This window comes from Callorhinus ursinus, unplaced genomic scaffold, assembly GCF_003265705.2.
Source record: "Callorhinus ursinus isolate GAN/ISIS: 27379988/994484 unplaced genomic scaffold, GSC_fseal_2.0 scaffold6, whole genome shotgun sequence".
Classification (NCBI taxonomy): domain Eukaryota; kingdom Metazoa; phylum Chordata; class Mammalia; order Carnivora; family Otariidae; genus Callorhinus; species Callorhinus ursinus.
Genome location: NW_027397068.1, coordinates 41,016,486 through 41,032,127, shown reverse-complemented (window position 1 = coordinate 41,032,127; position 15,642 = coordinate 41,016,486). Strand labels below are relative to the sequence as shown.

At 34.5% G+C, this 15,642-nt stretch overlaps 2 protein-coding genes across 3 annotated transcripts in view; one reads left to right on the top strand and one right to left on the bottom strand.

Annotated features, from left to right (window-relative positions):
* The window catches only part of TRDN (triadin), a 356,769-nt gene that overhangs the window by 33,459 nt on the left and 307,668 nt on the right, over window positions 1-15,642 (top strand). For both annotated transcript variants that reach the window (XM_073893863.1, XM_073893862.1), the window contains exon 2: window positions 13,849-14,058. In XM_073893863.1, coding sequence (XP_073749964.1) covers window positions 13,849-14,058 — 210 coding nt within the window. The remainder of the gene's footprint in view (window positions 1-13,848; window positions 14,059-15,642) is intronic.
* CLVS2 (clavesin 2) overlaps window positions 11,442-15,642 on the bottom strand; it is a 502,444-nt gene continuing 498,243 nt past the window's right edge. Inside the window, exon 6 of the transcript XR_012378554.1 lies at window positions 11,442-11,461. The gene's annotated coding sequence lies outside the window, so the exon portion shown is untranslated. The remainder of the gene's footprint in view (window positions 11,462-15,642) is intronic.

The window sequence follows — 15,642 nt, the reverse complement described above, 5'->3', positions numbered from 1 at the left end:
AATGTTTCTATTTTGCTATCAATGCTTTTCAGTCAGACTACGGAATCTACTGGTTCAAACGTTGTTGTTATTTTATGGATAGAGAAATGTGGTTCTCACAGACAGGGTAACAACACTGTTTCCATACTATGGAGGCATATTCTGGGCTGGAGCCATAATATGGACTTATTTTTGCTTGTTTGTGTTTGTTTTTTGTTTCAGTTTTTAGGGATTTTTGTTGGAGAATGAGGTGTGATGAATGACTACTGAGAATTCTTCAGGACTGAGTGATAAATTGAAAAACTTGCTGCTTTTTTTTTCTTAACACTAAAGATATATCTAAATAATACTAAAAAATACGTCCAAATCCATGTTTTGACATTTCACATTATGGCTTTTATTTATTAACCAAAAAAAGTTCCCAGTGTTATAAATGTGTGAGGGCAGATTTTGCTTAGTAAATTTTCTTAGGATCAATCAACAAATAATATAGCTAAGATTTCATTCTGTTTAATTACATTCATGTATTAGGCATTTCCCAATTCTTACAGCAATTTTTTTTTTCCATTTCTTAGCGTAAATAAAGGAAGGATGTATTCTTTGGAGAAATATTTTTATTGTAAATATTTTGATTTAGGAATCATTATTTTTAGGACATATTATAATTAAATCGTATAAAGTCTACAAACCTATAATAAAATTGTCTCTGAAAACATGACATCCATAAATGTTGAATCCTTTGGCAAAAAGTAAAATATGTTGTCTTTATTTACATTATAGTTTATAGATTAAAGCATAAAGGACAGGATTACTTCCTTGGTTAAAAGAATCTAATATTTCAATTTAGTGAAAAAAATGAAGAATTTGGACAAGTAGCTGTGTTAAATATCTGACCTAATTGCAGTTATTTGGGGCTTTGATATTCCATCATTTCATTAAAATATGTTGATGGCATTTGCCTAACTAACTTGTGGTTTTTGTGTGTGTGTATGAGCACATAGATATTTTAAAATACAGACATTTATACATACATGTGTTTTTAAAATTTAACATTTCTATAACAGAAGGAACATAATGGAGCCTTATTACCAAGACCATCACTTGAATAATTTCACAGTTTCAAGTTACCTGTGGAATTTGAGAAAGAATTACGAATTTTCATGACAATTTGATTAATTCAAGGCTTCGTTTTACACAAGTCATTAATGGTAATGCCTTAGAATAGATTTAACTTAATCTTTCATAAGATACTTCTGGTGATAATAGAGTGAAGAGACTATGTAGCAGTACTTGTCATGGGTTGAACTGTGCACCTCTCCCCATCATTCTTAAGTTGAGGACCTAACTCCCCAGTACCTCAGAATGTGACCTTATTTGGAGATAGCATCTTCACAGAGGTAATCAAGCTAAAATTAGGTCAACAGCATGGGCTCCAAGACAATCTGATTGGTGTCCATATAGAAAGGGGAAAATTTTGAGATAGACATGCATACAGCGAGAATGCTATATGAATGCCATTTAAAGCCCAAAGGAAGGTTGTGGAGGATTTTTCCCTCCACATTCTCAAAAGGAACAACACCTTGATTCTAGATTTTTGGCTTCTGGAACTGTGAGGCAAAATTTTCTGTTGTTTAAGTCACCCAATTTGTGGTTCTCTGTTTTGACAGCCCTAGCGAACTGATAGAGTTTAACTTCTTGCCAAATGACAAATCAACCTTTTACCACATTAAGTTTTGACAAACTTCACTTATATGATCTCCTTTGCCAATTAACCAAATGCTTTTTATGAGTTACTGTGGTTTCTGAAATGACTGCTTTTCCCATGAAATCACAGATATATATACATATATCTCCAGAAAGTCTGGTTTGTGTGATGATTTTTGGTTTCTTTGGAACAGAGATTTTATAGAAGCCTAAAGCAATATAATTATGATCAGTTTTGGGACTAGAATATTAGCCATTATAATTTTCTCCTGAATACTGCCTTAGCAAAACTTATTTATGATCTGATTCTTTTTAGTATCTGAAGAGTCTTTTATAGGAACACATTTAATCAGAAATAAGGTATGGAAAAGAGTCAGTGCTATTTTTGAAGAACTTCCTCTAATGCTGAACCAAAGGGTTTAATATTCAAATTTGACTATTTAATGCATTTCCCTTTTGTTATAAAATTAAAAAGGGAAAGTGATTTTTTAATTAAAAAAAAAAAAGCTTCCTGAGCTGTTTTCCATTTCTTTTCTCCCCTTCTAAGGTAGAAAGAGACATTGGATTTCAAACATCCTGTAACGCATAGCTCTAGAGCTATGTTACTCAAGGGAAGGGTGCTTAGTAGTTTCCAAAAGAGCATGCTATTGGGCAACCACAATTTTATAAAGCTTATTTTATGGAATCTGCTATGGCTTGGTGATACTTATCTAATGCAGCTGTAATGCTTGAATAAGCTTAGTCAAATAAAGCTTATAAAAATGCTCACTCCAGAGAAATAACTGCTCTGAATGATCTAAATGTCAGAAATACTGGTCTTTCAATAGTAAAATCCTATTCAGATAAGCTAATTGAAATGAGGGGATAGGGGATTTCACAGTCCTCTGTCACACTGATGGTCCCAACACCTGGAATCCACCCTGGACTGACTGAGGAAAGTAGCTCCTCTCGCCCAGTCCTCAGCCCTAATACCAAAGTTGAGTTCACTTGACAGTGAATACCAAGTAGGTTCTTAGAGGACAGGGTCCTAATTTTCCATTTATTTCTTACTCTTTGAGGCGCTGAGGATATAATTTTATCTCTAGAATACTCAATAAAATGACTGCTCTTCTGCCTTGAGAAACTGAAGCTGAAATGTTGAGAGTGTGAAGGAGTTAGGAAAAGTTCAATTAGTTATCATTTTGTTTTTATCTTTGCTTTTTAAAATTGTTTTGTTTCAGAACTGTAATTGACCAGAGATAAAGCCTTTTTTATGAGTTGTCAATGAGTGGCATCTTCCATACATAAAATTTAAGATCAGTATTAGGTCTATTTGGACAAACATTTCAGAAGATTAAATATTAGGGACTAAGCAACACGAATTCTTTGAAAATTCCGGTAATGAGTAGACTTTGGAAAACTGGTTCTCTTTAACTCCCCTTTTTCGGTTTCCTTTCATATCAAAGAGGATGAGAATACTTGCTCCATTCTATACATGTGTGCAGCTTTATCAGCTATTTCTAAAACTCAATGAACTCCTTAAAAGAAAGATTTGTATAAAGTATTATTTGTGTTTACCTAATTGCTTGCATTTTTAAAATATGAGCATGGATACCTTAATGTTCTTTTCAGAAATGCATAAAGGAGCTTCAAGCTCATTTAGAAGTCCTTTGAAAGGCACAGGAAGCTGTTTTTTTCCCATAGATTAAATGATTTTAAACAACACAGCAAATCTTCTCTCTCTAGATTTTTCGCCTGTATTTTCTTCGTGTGATAGGGTATTTTCTTCATGAGATATGTGGACTCAATCCAGAAAGATGAAGGCTCTGGCTATACAATTCTGATCTGTTCTAAACTTTTCAAATGGCTTAGTGATGATGTGGGTTCAAGTTAAACAAAATATAATAATATCCTAGTACAATGGTGCTCAATTCTAAGTATATGTCTTTTCTCACCAAAATTATTAAATATTTTGCTTTATTGACAATTTTAGAAATTCTTTGGATCTGTTTTCAAATTATAGCAATAGCATTAAATCTGGAGTAACTATAGAAAGTGTCAATTTGTATTACTCATAATTAAAGTTGTAAAAAAATAAGGATACTTTAGGGCACCTGGGTGGCTCAGTTGGCTAAGTGACTGCCTTCGGCTCAGGTCATGAGACTGAAGTCCTGGGATCGAGTCCCACATTGGGCTCCCTGCTCAGCAGGGAGTCTGCTTCTCCCTCTGACCCTCTTCCCTCTCGTGCTCTCTATCTCTCATTCTCTCTCTCTCAAATAAATAAATAAAATCTTTAAAAAAAAATAAGGATACTTTCTTGCAACTTTTATTTCAAAAGCCCCTGGGGTACTCAATAAAATTAGTGGTTATATACTCTATTATTGGTTGTATTAATATTAAATTGGCTATATGAATGGTTATATACTCTAAAATATCTTTATTAATTTACGTGTACATATGACAAAGATGAAATTATTAAATTATTACTGTTTTTCCAACAAATGGATGGAAGTTTCCTTATAAATAGAAAACATAGGTTTAGTTTTATTTATATTTAAATATATCAAAAAACAAGCCAGGTTGAGTCATGAAACAATTACCTAAAAACTCACCCAGAGAAGTAAACTTGAAAGAAATTTAGATCTTAGTTCTTACATTTTCTTAAATTTCCTGAATGTAACTGATGGGAATGTGAGAAACCCATTATTTTATGAGTATAGTTTTAAGAAGTTTTACATGAAGGCCTTATTATTATACTGAATACATTTATGTGAAAAGAGTATGAATACCTCGTGTGTCTTTTTGGGGTTTTGGGGGGAGACTGTCACACTTTCTTAATGAAAATAAAGTAGAAGCTATTGTGACACTGCAATGGTGGGATTATGACTCTATGTTGGGTAAAAGCAGCAGGAGATGATTAATTCTTAAGGAATAGTTATTTCCATGAAAATGTCTTTAAGAAAAAGGAAGTAAAGAACACACATTAGAATCAACAAATCATGAAAAGCTAATGATTTTGAAGCACTGAGTTTAGTATTTTTTTCTGAATTGAAATAGCATGTCATTACTCAAGCCTTTTCTATTTCAGTGAGTTTGTGATTCAGTGACAATGGGGCAATTTAGTAGGAGGAATGCTGGGGCTAGGTAAAGCATTTCAATTATGCATATTTGGCCCAGGAAGAAAATGAGTCAACCCAAACATAAAATGCTAGAAAATTAATTTCTCAAAGGAATTTGAATATAGTTAATGGATCTTAAGTCTGTCCTGTTCAAATCATATTTGCTAGGAACCAGAGTCTAACTTCTGTTTACCTGAAACCAAATTCACAAAATTTGGGAGACTTTCTGTAGATTCCATCCCCAAACTTCAAACTTATAAAATCAGAGAGACCCTAAGATGGCTTCGCTTCTTGCATGAGACTTCCTGCATTCATGAGGTGAGGATGGATTATTTTCCTTAATAAGTCTGATGGAACCTGTCAAAATCATTGTTATAAAAAAGTGATTTCATGGCCTTGTTGATTAATTTCCATCCCTACACTACCTCACAATATGTAGTACCCTCTGACATTTTGATTTGGGCCACTTAGGCATGTACGGGTAGTAAGGGACCGTGGCCATGATTTCCATTATTTTAACATGAAAGATAGAGCTCTATTAAAATAGCTATGCTTATTAAGCTTAAAATATATTAATATTCATTTGAGCAATTTTTAAAAGATTGTATTTATTTATTTGTCAGAAAGAGAGAGAAAGAGAGAAAGCACAAGCAGGGGGAGCGGCAGGCAGAGAGAGAAGCAGGCTCCCCGCTGAGCAAGAAACCCGATGTGGGACTTGATCCCAGGACCCTGGGATCATGACCTGAGCAGAAGGCAGACACTTAACTGACTGAGCCCCCAAGGTGTCCCAATTTGAGCAATTTTTAAATAATCAAATAGAAATATGCATGGTAGGGACTGAATCGAGTTACTCCCAAATTTACATGTTGAAGCTCTAACCCCCAACATGATGGTATTTGGGTATTTGGAGACAGGGCCTTTGGAAGGTAATTAGGTTCAGATGAGGTCATGAAAGTGGAGCCCTAATGATGGGATTAGTTCCCTTATATTCTGAGGTAGTAGAGAGCTTGCTGTTTCTCTCTCTCCTATGAGATGACACAGTGAGAAGGCAGCCATCTCCAAGTCAGGAAGAGAGTCCTCACCAGAATCTGACTATGCTGGCACTGTCTTCCAGAATTTCTAGCCTCCAAACTGTGAGAAAAAAAAATTTCTCTTAAGACATCCAGTCTGTGGTATTTTGTTATGGGAGGCCCCACTGACTAAGAAGATGCATCATCATGCATTTGTAAGTTGACCCATCAGCACTTTTATTCATCTGTACACTTACTGTGCCTGATCTGGTTGTAGAAATCTCTCCCAGATATTGCACCTTTTGGAGACAACAACCCTAATAACATTGCAGATGCTAGTGCTAATTGCCTAATTAGAAAAAAGGTGTCTGCTTAATTATAGACATTATTTAGTAAATATATGCTTTTTTCAGTCAAAGAAATGCACATCTTTTTCTCTAACCCACTAGTCTTTCCTTATCTGTTGGAGCCTGAATTATTTTGACCAGTTAAATTTCCCACTTACGAGATGCACAGATATGCTTTTACTTCTTTCAGTAAAGTATCTCTTATTTGAACATTTGCATCTCTCATGAAAATATATTTTGCTTTTTATTTAATATATTTCTCTGGTTAGAAGTCACTATATATTGCAAAGCCTTCTATATGCAGAAATATTGTGGTTATTTAATATGGTAATTTTAAAATCTGATTCCCTTTGGCTAAACTTATGAAGTTTTTCACATTTATTGTTTATTCAGACCTCACCGTCTATAAAGGGCTAAAGTACTACATGCTACTAACAGATAGATGACTTACTCTCATCCTAGAGCCTTGTTGAATAACAAAAAAAGAAGTATACAAAAGTCAAGATAATTTTATGTCATTGTGTTTATCAAAAACATATAATCACAGGTAAAAACAATAGTGTTTATTTCAAAAGAACACAGAAATATCACTAAGGAGTTGAAATTCTTTAAAAAAGAAGTTGGATTTTAAGAGTGGGTTTTTTTTTGGGTTTTCTTAAATAGAAAAAAAGGAATTCCTCAGAAATCCTTGCCCACTTTGGATTGGTAAAACACAATGCATTTTACCTGTAATGTGTTAGGAGTTCAACACATTTTGTTTCAAAAAAATGAATTCTAGTTATGTACTCATCATTGCTCTTCATCTCCAATTCAGTTTACTACTTATAGAAAAAGTAGAAACTGCTAAGTTGAAAATGAAAAGTTCAAGAGGTAGGGGAAGACTGAGCTTACCAGAGTTAATACAGGAAAAGACAGTTTGTCAACCTCAGCAGAAATAGAGTGTCATTCAAGAGCTCCACAAAAAATGTGGAGGATTCTGAGTGCCCATCCCTTTACAGTCATGGGCAAGAGGGTGTTCTGAATGGTCAGGCTTGTTTTAAAGAACCAGGCCTGTGGCTGGGAGTTAGATGAGGCTTCACTTTCTAGTTCCACTACAAGAAAAAGAAATTCTTCTGCTGGAAGAGTATGGGGAGTGGGTTGGTAGGAAGGATTGTTAGTTAATGTAAAAAATAAGTATATACTGGCCACCTCTGCAGGTAGATTAGACTGCTAAATTATCCTCTGAAATAACATCACAATGATCAAATCAAAAATCTCAGAGAAAAGGTGGCAATTTAGGGCTTTCATTGAAATTGGCAGGACGTCTGTTTCTGGTGTGAGACAAAGCTATTTTTACCTTGAAAGAGAGTGAATAGTTTTTTTTTTTTTTTAAGTGCCTAGAATCTGAAGTTTTCTAAAAGTTACTCTAGGGGTATTTATTATGGTTTATCAACTACATATATACATAAATATATAAAACATATATATATTTCAATTACAGCACTTAGGATTATTTTGACAAAGTCTGTTTTTGTGAATTGTCATGGTTTATCTTGCCTCTCAAAATCTTTTTCACTCGATTTATATATACTTGTAGAAAAACATAATTTTATTGTCACCGATGCCTATATTTGTGATACTTAGATATTCTGCAGACACCAGGACTGATAAAAGATGGATTTTTCATTTTTCAACTTTATTTGCCAAAAGATATTTTTAGCAAATTTTCTCCAAAATTCTTACTTACATGTGTTTTCTGGAGCACTTAAATAGAGTAAAGGTAATTCTTACTTGTAATTGGGAATTACATTCTTAATATAATTTTGGAATAATACATATTTTTATAATGCCATTGATAGTATATTCTTCTTCTCTGTACTTTGTTCTCAGATTTTCGATGGAAAAATACAGCATTGAAGTACTCCACAAACCATATCACATAGTAGAATGCAAAATTCAGAATTAATGCTTTTATGTAATGAGAATGTAATATTTTATTTATACCATCCTAGAATATAGGTGTCTTTCCTGAGCGTCCTGGAAGAGATTGCATTGTCAGTTTCCCCTAGGAATGATAATAGGCAAGTGTACTTGGCAGTTTGATCTGATTAATAAGGCATGATGAGGTTAAGTGACTTCTTTTAGGAGGCTTGTGATTTAGTCTTCAGTGCCTAACCTGACTGTGAAGCTGGGTCTTTGGAATCACACATAAGCAGCCCTAATCTTACTTTATAGGGCAGAGTCACATGGTCTTTCAGCCAGATCCCCACTTCTTTGGAAGCTGATTCTAACTTTCTGGCAATCAAAATAATTTGTATGAAATCAGAAGGAATGGAATTAAAAAGTAGGCCTGGAAAATACTGCTACATATCCTAGCTGCTCTGAGATGCCAACTTTCCAGGAGCATTGCCCATGTCAAATTTCTCAGTAATATTTACCTCTCATTTTTTCCACCATATCAATAACTAGCTCTTGTCATCTTCAAAGTACTTCTCAAACATTAAATAATCTCAGATTACACACTCTGTTCTTCACATTTATCTTGACCAGCTGTCAGAGAAGGCAATTTATTTCCCCTCAATTTTATTCCTCTTGGCTCTGTGTGGCTTCTGCAGTAAATTCGAATGGAAAATGAAAGGCACAATTTAGTGTGTTTCCATAACAAAGGAAACACATAATTTTCCATAAGCAGTATAACCTTCAGATTATTTTCAAATTGCTTATAGTTTTACCTTCTGAGCTGGATGCCCAGAATTTATTTTCAACATCTTTGAGTTTTGATTAATTTTTAAGTGGGAATTTTGAGGATGTGAAGACAAAACACATAGGAAAAAATTTAAAAATCATTTAGTGTTAACATTTTCATCCATTTAAAATATTGTGCCATAATTGTTTTGGCAGTGTTATAAGGTGAAATAAAATTTGGGATTCATAATAATATCAGTTCTTTTAAATATGGAAGGTCTCATTTTAATGCTGAACTTGCATTGCTTTCTGAATTTATATGGTTTCTCATTTTTCTGATAAAAAAAGAAAAAAATGTATAAAAGTTTTTGTCCCTTTAAAAATTTTTTGTTTTTTAAAAATGTGACCAGGAAAAAAGAAAATGTGATCAGGATTCAACTAATTTGTATCAAATCCCAGTAAATGTGTTCTTTTGGTTTCAAGATACCAAGCACGTGTGTATGATACGGTCTACAGAAATACTCTCTCAAACCCAGTTCATTGAAGTGAATCTGAAGTGCAAAAGCAATTCTTCCGGTGTTCTCCATCTAGCAGTAGTAGGAAGTCTTCCAGAGGTTAAAAAACTGGAGATTAGCAACATATCAACTTTCAGGTGGCCTCTCCTAAACACTTGTAATTCACTTACTCTCCGGCAAATCATTATTCCAAAGGTTTGATTCACTTGTAGCCCCACTTGGATCTTAAATTGCACTTCGAAGCACTCCTATCCTTCATCCATTTTCAGAACTGCCATTAGAAGTGATGGGAATTTGGCACAAAAATCAATGAAAGGATATGATATGATTTCGTTCTAATTTTTCCTTCTTTGAGATCCATCTCAAGTACAGTCTGTGAAATCTGTTTTTTAAAGGTATTTTTCCATCTTGCTATCATTTCAACTTAATTGAGTTCATGACCTTGGGATATGTATTCACATAGCTTTTCAGAAAAGAAAGGAGATTTGTTGTTGCTATTGTTAATTTCTACCTAACATCATTTCAAAATCTTAATTAATTCATTTTCCCATTGATCCCCTCATCAGCTTTTTAATCTCTCAAAAATATGGGGCTAAATTACTATTGTCACCTAAAAATGGTTGTATTAGTTATGTTTGGTTATTATTAATACCTACTAATTATACACTTGAATGTATTTGATTTTCTTTTTCCTAGTCAGTGATAGGATTTTATTGCACTTATTTTTATCAAGAGAAGGATAGTACTACTTATTGGTAAAGAAACAAATTTAAAAAGTAACACTTTATTAACTAAAGTACTTAATTTTGCATGCAATATTTTCATTTCTTCCCCCAATAACTAAAAATTTTCATATGAACTGGATTCAAATTCTAAGCACCCTGTGTACACAGCTGTTAGAAGTTTCAAAATTTGTCTTTCTAGTTTAACAAATCCGTTGAAACTGTAAACATTTGTATTGTAACAAAATAACTTTATTTGTTATAGATCATCTCTCTTGATTTGTTAATGGGGCAAAACATTCTCCATTAATATGAATAAATTACAGTATGTGTCCTTCTTGTCTATCACAAGAAGTAAATTAGTTGATTAAGAAAGTCATTGAAGGAGTCATAACATCCCATTTTGACTCCCTGAAAATATCTTAGCCTAACATACACGCTTATTAAAAGAAAAAAAAATGCCTGCATTTATTGAAGAATTAGTCTTTCAATTTCCACCATTGTTTTTGAGGTTAATCTTGCCCTTCTGGCCTTTCTTTACCATTTTAGTAATGGTTGTACTAGCTGCGGAGGGGGCAATAAAAGTAACGATGATGGTGATGTTGATAATAAAGATATAGTTTAGTAGCTGTTGTGTTGCCATTTATTGAATAATTCGATGCAGCAGGAAATTTGCCAAGCAATTTCTCGACCATCATAAACCTGTAAGTCGAGTCTCACTAACCTCATTCCTCAAATATAGAGGTTTTCCACTCAGAGGTGAGGAGCAGTAGTGACCTTCTAGCCAGGAAGTTAATCTCCATCTCTCTCTCCTGTCTATAAAAGCTCTGGCAGACCTGTTTTGCTTTACTGTTTCCATGAAAAATCTAGACCTAACTGAAAGGAAAAATTGTACAATGTAGAGAAAGAGGTTGAAAGATTGAAAGGAACACTTTAATTCCACTCTGCAGCCTTCAAGGCATACAAACAATTCCCTTCAGTTTGAAAATACTAAAACCTTTCAGCTATTATTTAGCACATTCTAAAAGTAACTACAAGTAATCTTTCCAGTTAGGTGAAATTTATTTTGTGTGAAGTGTCAAAAGAGTATGAAAATTTGGAGTTTGTTTTTTTAGTTTGAAAATGTAATTTAGAGGTAAAAACTAAAATAGAAAATGGTTAATTGTTGGGGTGCTTGGGTGGCTCAGTCTGTTAAACATAAGACTCTTGATTTTGGCTCAGGTCATGATCTCAGGGCTGTGAAATCGAGCCCCATCCAGCTCTGCACTGGGCGTGGAACCTGCTTAAGAGTCTCTCTCGGGGCGCCTGCGTGGCTCAGTCGTTAAGTGTCTGCCTTCGGCTCAGGTCATGATCCCAGGGTCCCGGGATCGAGCCCCACATCAGGCTCCCTGCTCAGCGGGAAGCCTGCTTCTCCCTCTCCCACTCCCCCTGCTTGTGTTTCCTCTCTTGTTGTGTCTCTCTCTGTCAAACAAATAAAATCTTAAAAAAAAAAAAAAGATCTTCTCTCTCCCTCTCCCATCATCCATAAACCCCCCTCAAAAAAAAAAAAAGGAGAAAAAAGGAAATAGTTAGTTGTGTATATTAGAAGATGATTAATAAAAATTTCCTTTTGTGATATGCAATTCTTAAATTATTATCAATAATGTGGCCCATAATTAAAATATATGAAATATGTTGTTAAGCTGTGATTCTGGCAAAAATATTGGAATATTTTTAGAATAGTCCAATTTGGAAAAATAGAGATTTTTTTTCTCTTTAGTATTCAATATATACATATCTGTGTAATTTGAGATTGAAAATGCTATGAGAGTCACTTGAATATTCCGGTTGGTTTTGAATTGTTCTTAAATGTAACATGAAACAGTTGTTTCAGATGATTTCTAAGTTACCCCTAGAGTTAACTTTCTATGAGTCCAGGATTGTCAATATAATCAGATGTGCCTACTCTCCGTGAGAGCAGCTTGCTAGTCATACAAAGGCAGCAACTTTGCAGAAATAAAATGAAAGAGTTACAAAATTCTTAACCGCTCTGTATATAAAAACACCTCAGAAAGAAAGAGGTAGGGGCGCCTGGGTGGCACAGTCAGTTAAGCATCCAACTCTTGGTTTCAGCTCAGGTGGTAATCTCAGGGTCGTGAGATCGAGCCCTGTGTCAGTCTCCACATTCAGTGTGGAGTCTGCTCAAGTTTCTCTCTCCCTCTCCCTCTGCCCCTTCCTCACCCCAGCTTGCACACTCTCTCTCAAATAAGTAAAATAAATCTTAAAAAAAAAAGAAAAGAAAGAGGTAAACAGTTGAGGGGAAAAATTGCAACTTCAGATAAAATTTTACTCTCGTGTGTGTTTGTGTATATACATACATTAATACACTCTTGCAATGAGTATAAATGTGTAAATATGTATAAATACATATACATGCATACACATGGATATTTATATATACATATATCTATGTAAAAATATATACATACATATGATAGGGCACGTGTATATGTGTATACAGTTTTTTAAACCACCAAATGGAGGTGGTTTATAGAAAAGCAAACAAAAAATTTCACAAGATAAAATATGTAAAGGGAAAAAAAACATACAAAAACTCATCTCTAGTAATCAAAGAATTACAAATAAAGCAGAATTTTCTTCCTACGTGATTGCAAATAGTTTGAACACTGGTAACACCCAGTGTTGCCAAGGATAAGAAAACAGAGACTCCTGGCATGTAAAAATTTCAAAAAATACTAATTTTCAAATATATATATATACTCTCATAAAATGTAAAAGTGATGCTGTTTGTCCCAGAAATTATATATTTAGGAAAGTCCCCTAAAATAAAAATTATTAATGTGCTGAGAAAAATTCTGCCATGTCCCAAGGTAGAAAGCTTTTTGACTAAATTATGCATAGCCATGAAGTGACATGCCATGCAGCCACTTAAGTGGTATTTTATGGAATACATCCGGCAAGAGAACATGTTTATAATATATTGCCTAGTACCAAACATAACAGAAAGAGTGATGATGACTTCAAAAACAAATAAAACATATTTATATATTTATACGTATGTACAAAAAAGTAGGTATAAGTAGAACATGTGAACAGTTGTTTCTGGGTCATGAGATTATAAGTGATTATTTATTTATTTTGCTATTTTTTAATATTTTTTTGAATTTTCTTCCGTAAACATGTAGACCTTTGAAAGCAGGAATAAAAAGTTTACTGGATATAATAAGATTTTCCAACATCTTTCCACAGAAGATCACTTAGATCTTCTGTGCCCCTTCTCAAATAAAAATGAATGGGGTCAATAGAAGGGTCAATTGTACAGTTAAACCAGGATATCCAAAAAGGATTTCATCCATTTGAACTACTTCATCATTGATTTTGTTTCTCCCTCAGAGGAAACATTTTTGCTTGCATTCAGAACTGACATGTGAACCTAAATAAAGGAAAAAGGTGTTAAAAAACAATTTGACCAAAAGCCCATTGCCTTTGATGGTAGTGGATGTAGGAGGTGGTAAGGGAGAAGTAAAAAATGATTGAAGGTGATGGCAAAGTTTGTGGCTTCCATGGTATTATTTACAGCGCTTAGGAGAGGAGGAATGCTAATCACTAGGGCATGTGGATTTGAGTCAAGGGTAAATACTGGGGTAGTGGGCAGAAAGTGTGGCCCTGCCACTAAAGAGGTGTGCTCTACTATAGAAAATAGTACAAACAACTTAAATATACTTATATAATCTGTGTGGGGTTTTTTGGTCATCAACATTTGACAGGAAGTTCCAAATTGTAATTCTTCTTTCTGAATGTTGGATTAGGAAATGCATCAACTACCACAACTGTGATCGACAGCAAAAATGGATCGGTGCCCAAATCCCCTGGAAAAGTGCTGAAGAGGACAGTCACAGAGGACATAGTGACAACATTCAGCTCCCCAGCAGCCTGGCTTCTAGTCATTGCTCTGATAATCACATGGTCAGCTGTTGCTGTTGTTATGTTTGACCTAGTGGATTACAAAAACTTTTCAGGTAAGATACATGAAATGTGGGTATTGCATGAAAAGAAGCAATGTCCTTCCCTCCTGTCTTCGTTTCTTTTCATCTCACCTTCGTGTGAGAAATAAAGCGCCCCACAAACTGCCTGCTTGTCAGTGAAGTCTGGTTTCCTTCTTCCCCATTTCCTTCTATTCTTCTTTGCCTGTTGTAGTCAGTGATTTCAAACGAAATATATTTCCATATTTGTAATGCCGAACACAAGCTGAATGTTGTTTCATGAAGATAATGATTAAAAAGTTTTTCATTTGGAGATTTGGTTTGGGAACAGGGACTTTATCAATTTAAAACCAAACCAAACCAAATAAAAAACTTTTGGACAAGTGGGAAGTTGTGTAAAGCATTTTTAAGTCCCTCTACCATCTGGCTCCAAGTTTCCTTTCCAGACGTTCTCTTTGCTCCTCCCATCAAAACATCCTATTTTGAGTTCTTGAAAATAAAGAGTGTGAAAAGGATTTTCCCAGAATTACTTGTAATGAGATACTACATCTTGAGTGGCCATGTGTTCTTACGGGTTTGGAGTAAAACAGGAATAATGCAAGTGAGGAAAGACAGATTTTCATTATGGCCCTATTCAATCTTTGAGTATACTGTTTATCTCTTTGTTCAAGGTATTTTAACACTTTTAAAATTATATTTGTCTATTTCCACATCTGACATGCTCTATTGAGTGTGAGTTCCTTAAAGGAAGGACTCAGTCAGGTGTGTAATAAATATTAAATACATGAATAAATTTATCTTTTTTACCATAAGAAAAACCATTTCATTAAGCTCTTAATGTGCTCCTACATATTTGCACCATTCACCCCCACTTCCCATTTTCTTTCTCCAATGGGAGTGGAATCAGTAGGAACCAGAAACTATAAAGACTATAAGTTGCATTCTGTACAGTCATGGATCTTCAACTTCTTTTTTTTTTTTTTAAAGATTTTATTTATTTGACAGAGAGAGACACAGTGAGAGAGGGAACACAAGCAGGGAGAGTGGGAGAGGGAGAAGCAGGGCTCCTGTGGAGCAGGGAGCCCGATGCGGGGCTTAATCCCAGGACCCTGGGATCATGACCTGAGCGAAGGCAGACGCTTAACGACTGAGCCACCCAGGCACCCCTCCTCTACTTCTTATTATGGTATTATACTCAATCAGCAATTATTTATCAAGAACCTACTATATGTCCCAAGCAATGGCTACACTGAAAGAAATACAAGTATAAATATTGCAAAGTCATAGAACTGGATCATTTGGGTGTATTGACATGGCGGTGTGATTGAGATGATTCTTCCTGCAGTACCATTGGTAGCTGTGCTAAAGTGAACACTATCTAACAGGTAGAGATAAGTCCCATGATGTCAATGAAAGAAAAACACTATTCAGAACTGTGAACCTCTTCTCTAAATAAGTAATACTTTGTGTATACTGTGTAATGGAGGCTTTTGAAAGGATATACAATTGAAATGTCTATAATATAAAATTACGACCTAGAGTTTTAAGTGAAAACTTGGTTATATGACTCTAGATGATTTTATTTCCCTTGAACCTATATCAATGGTGATATTTTGTCTA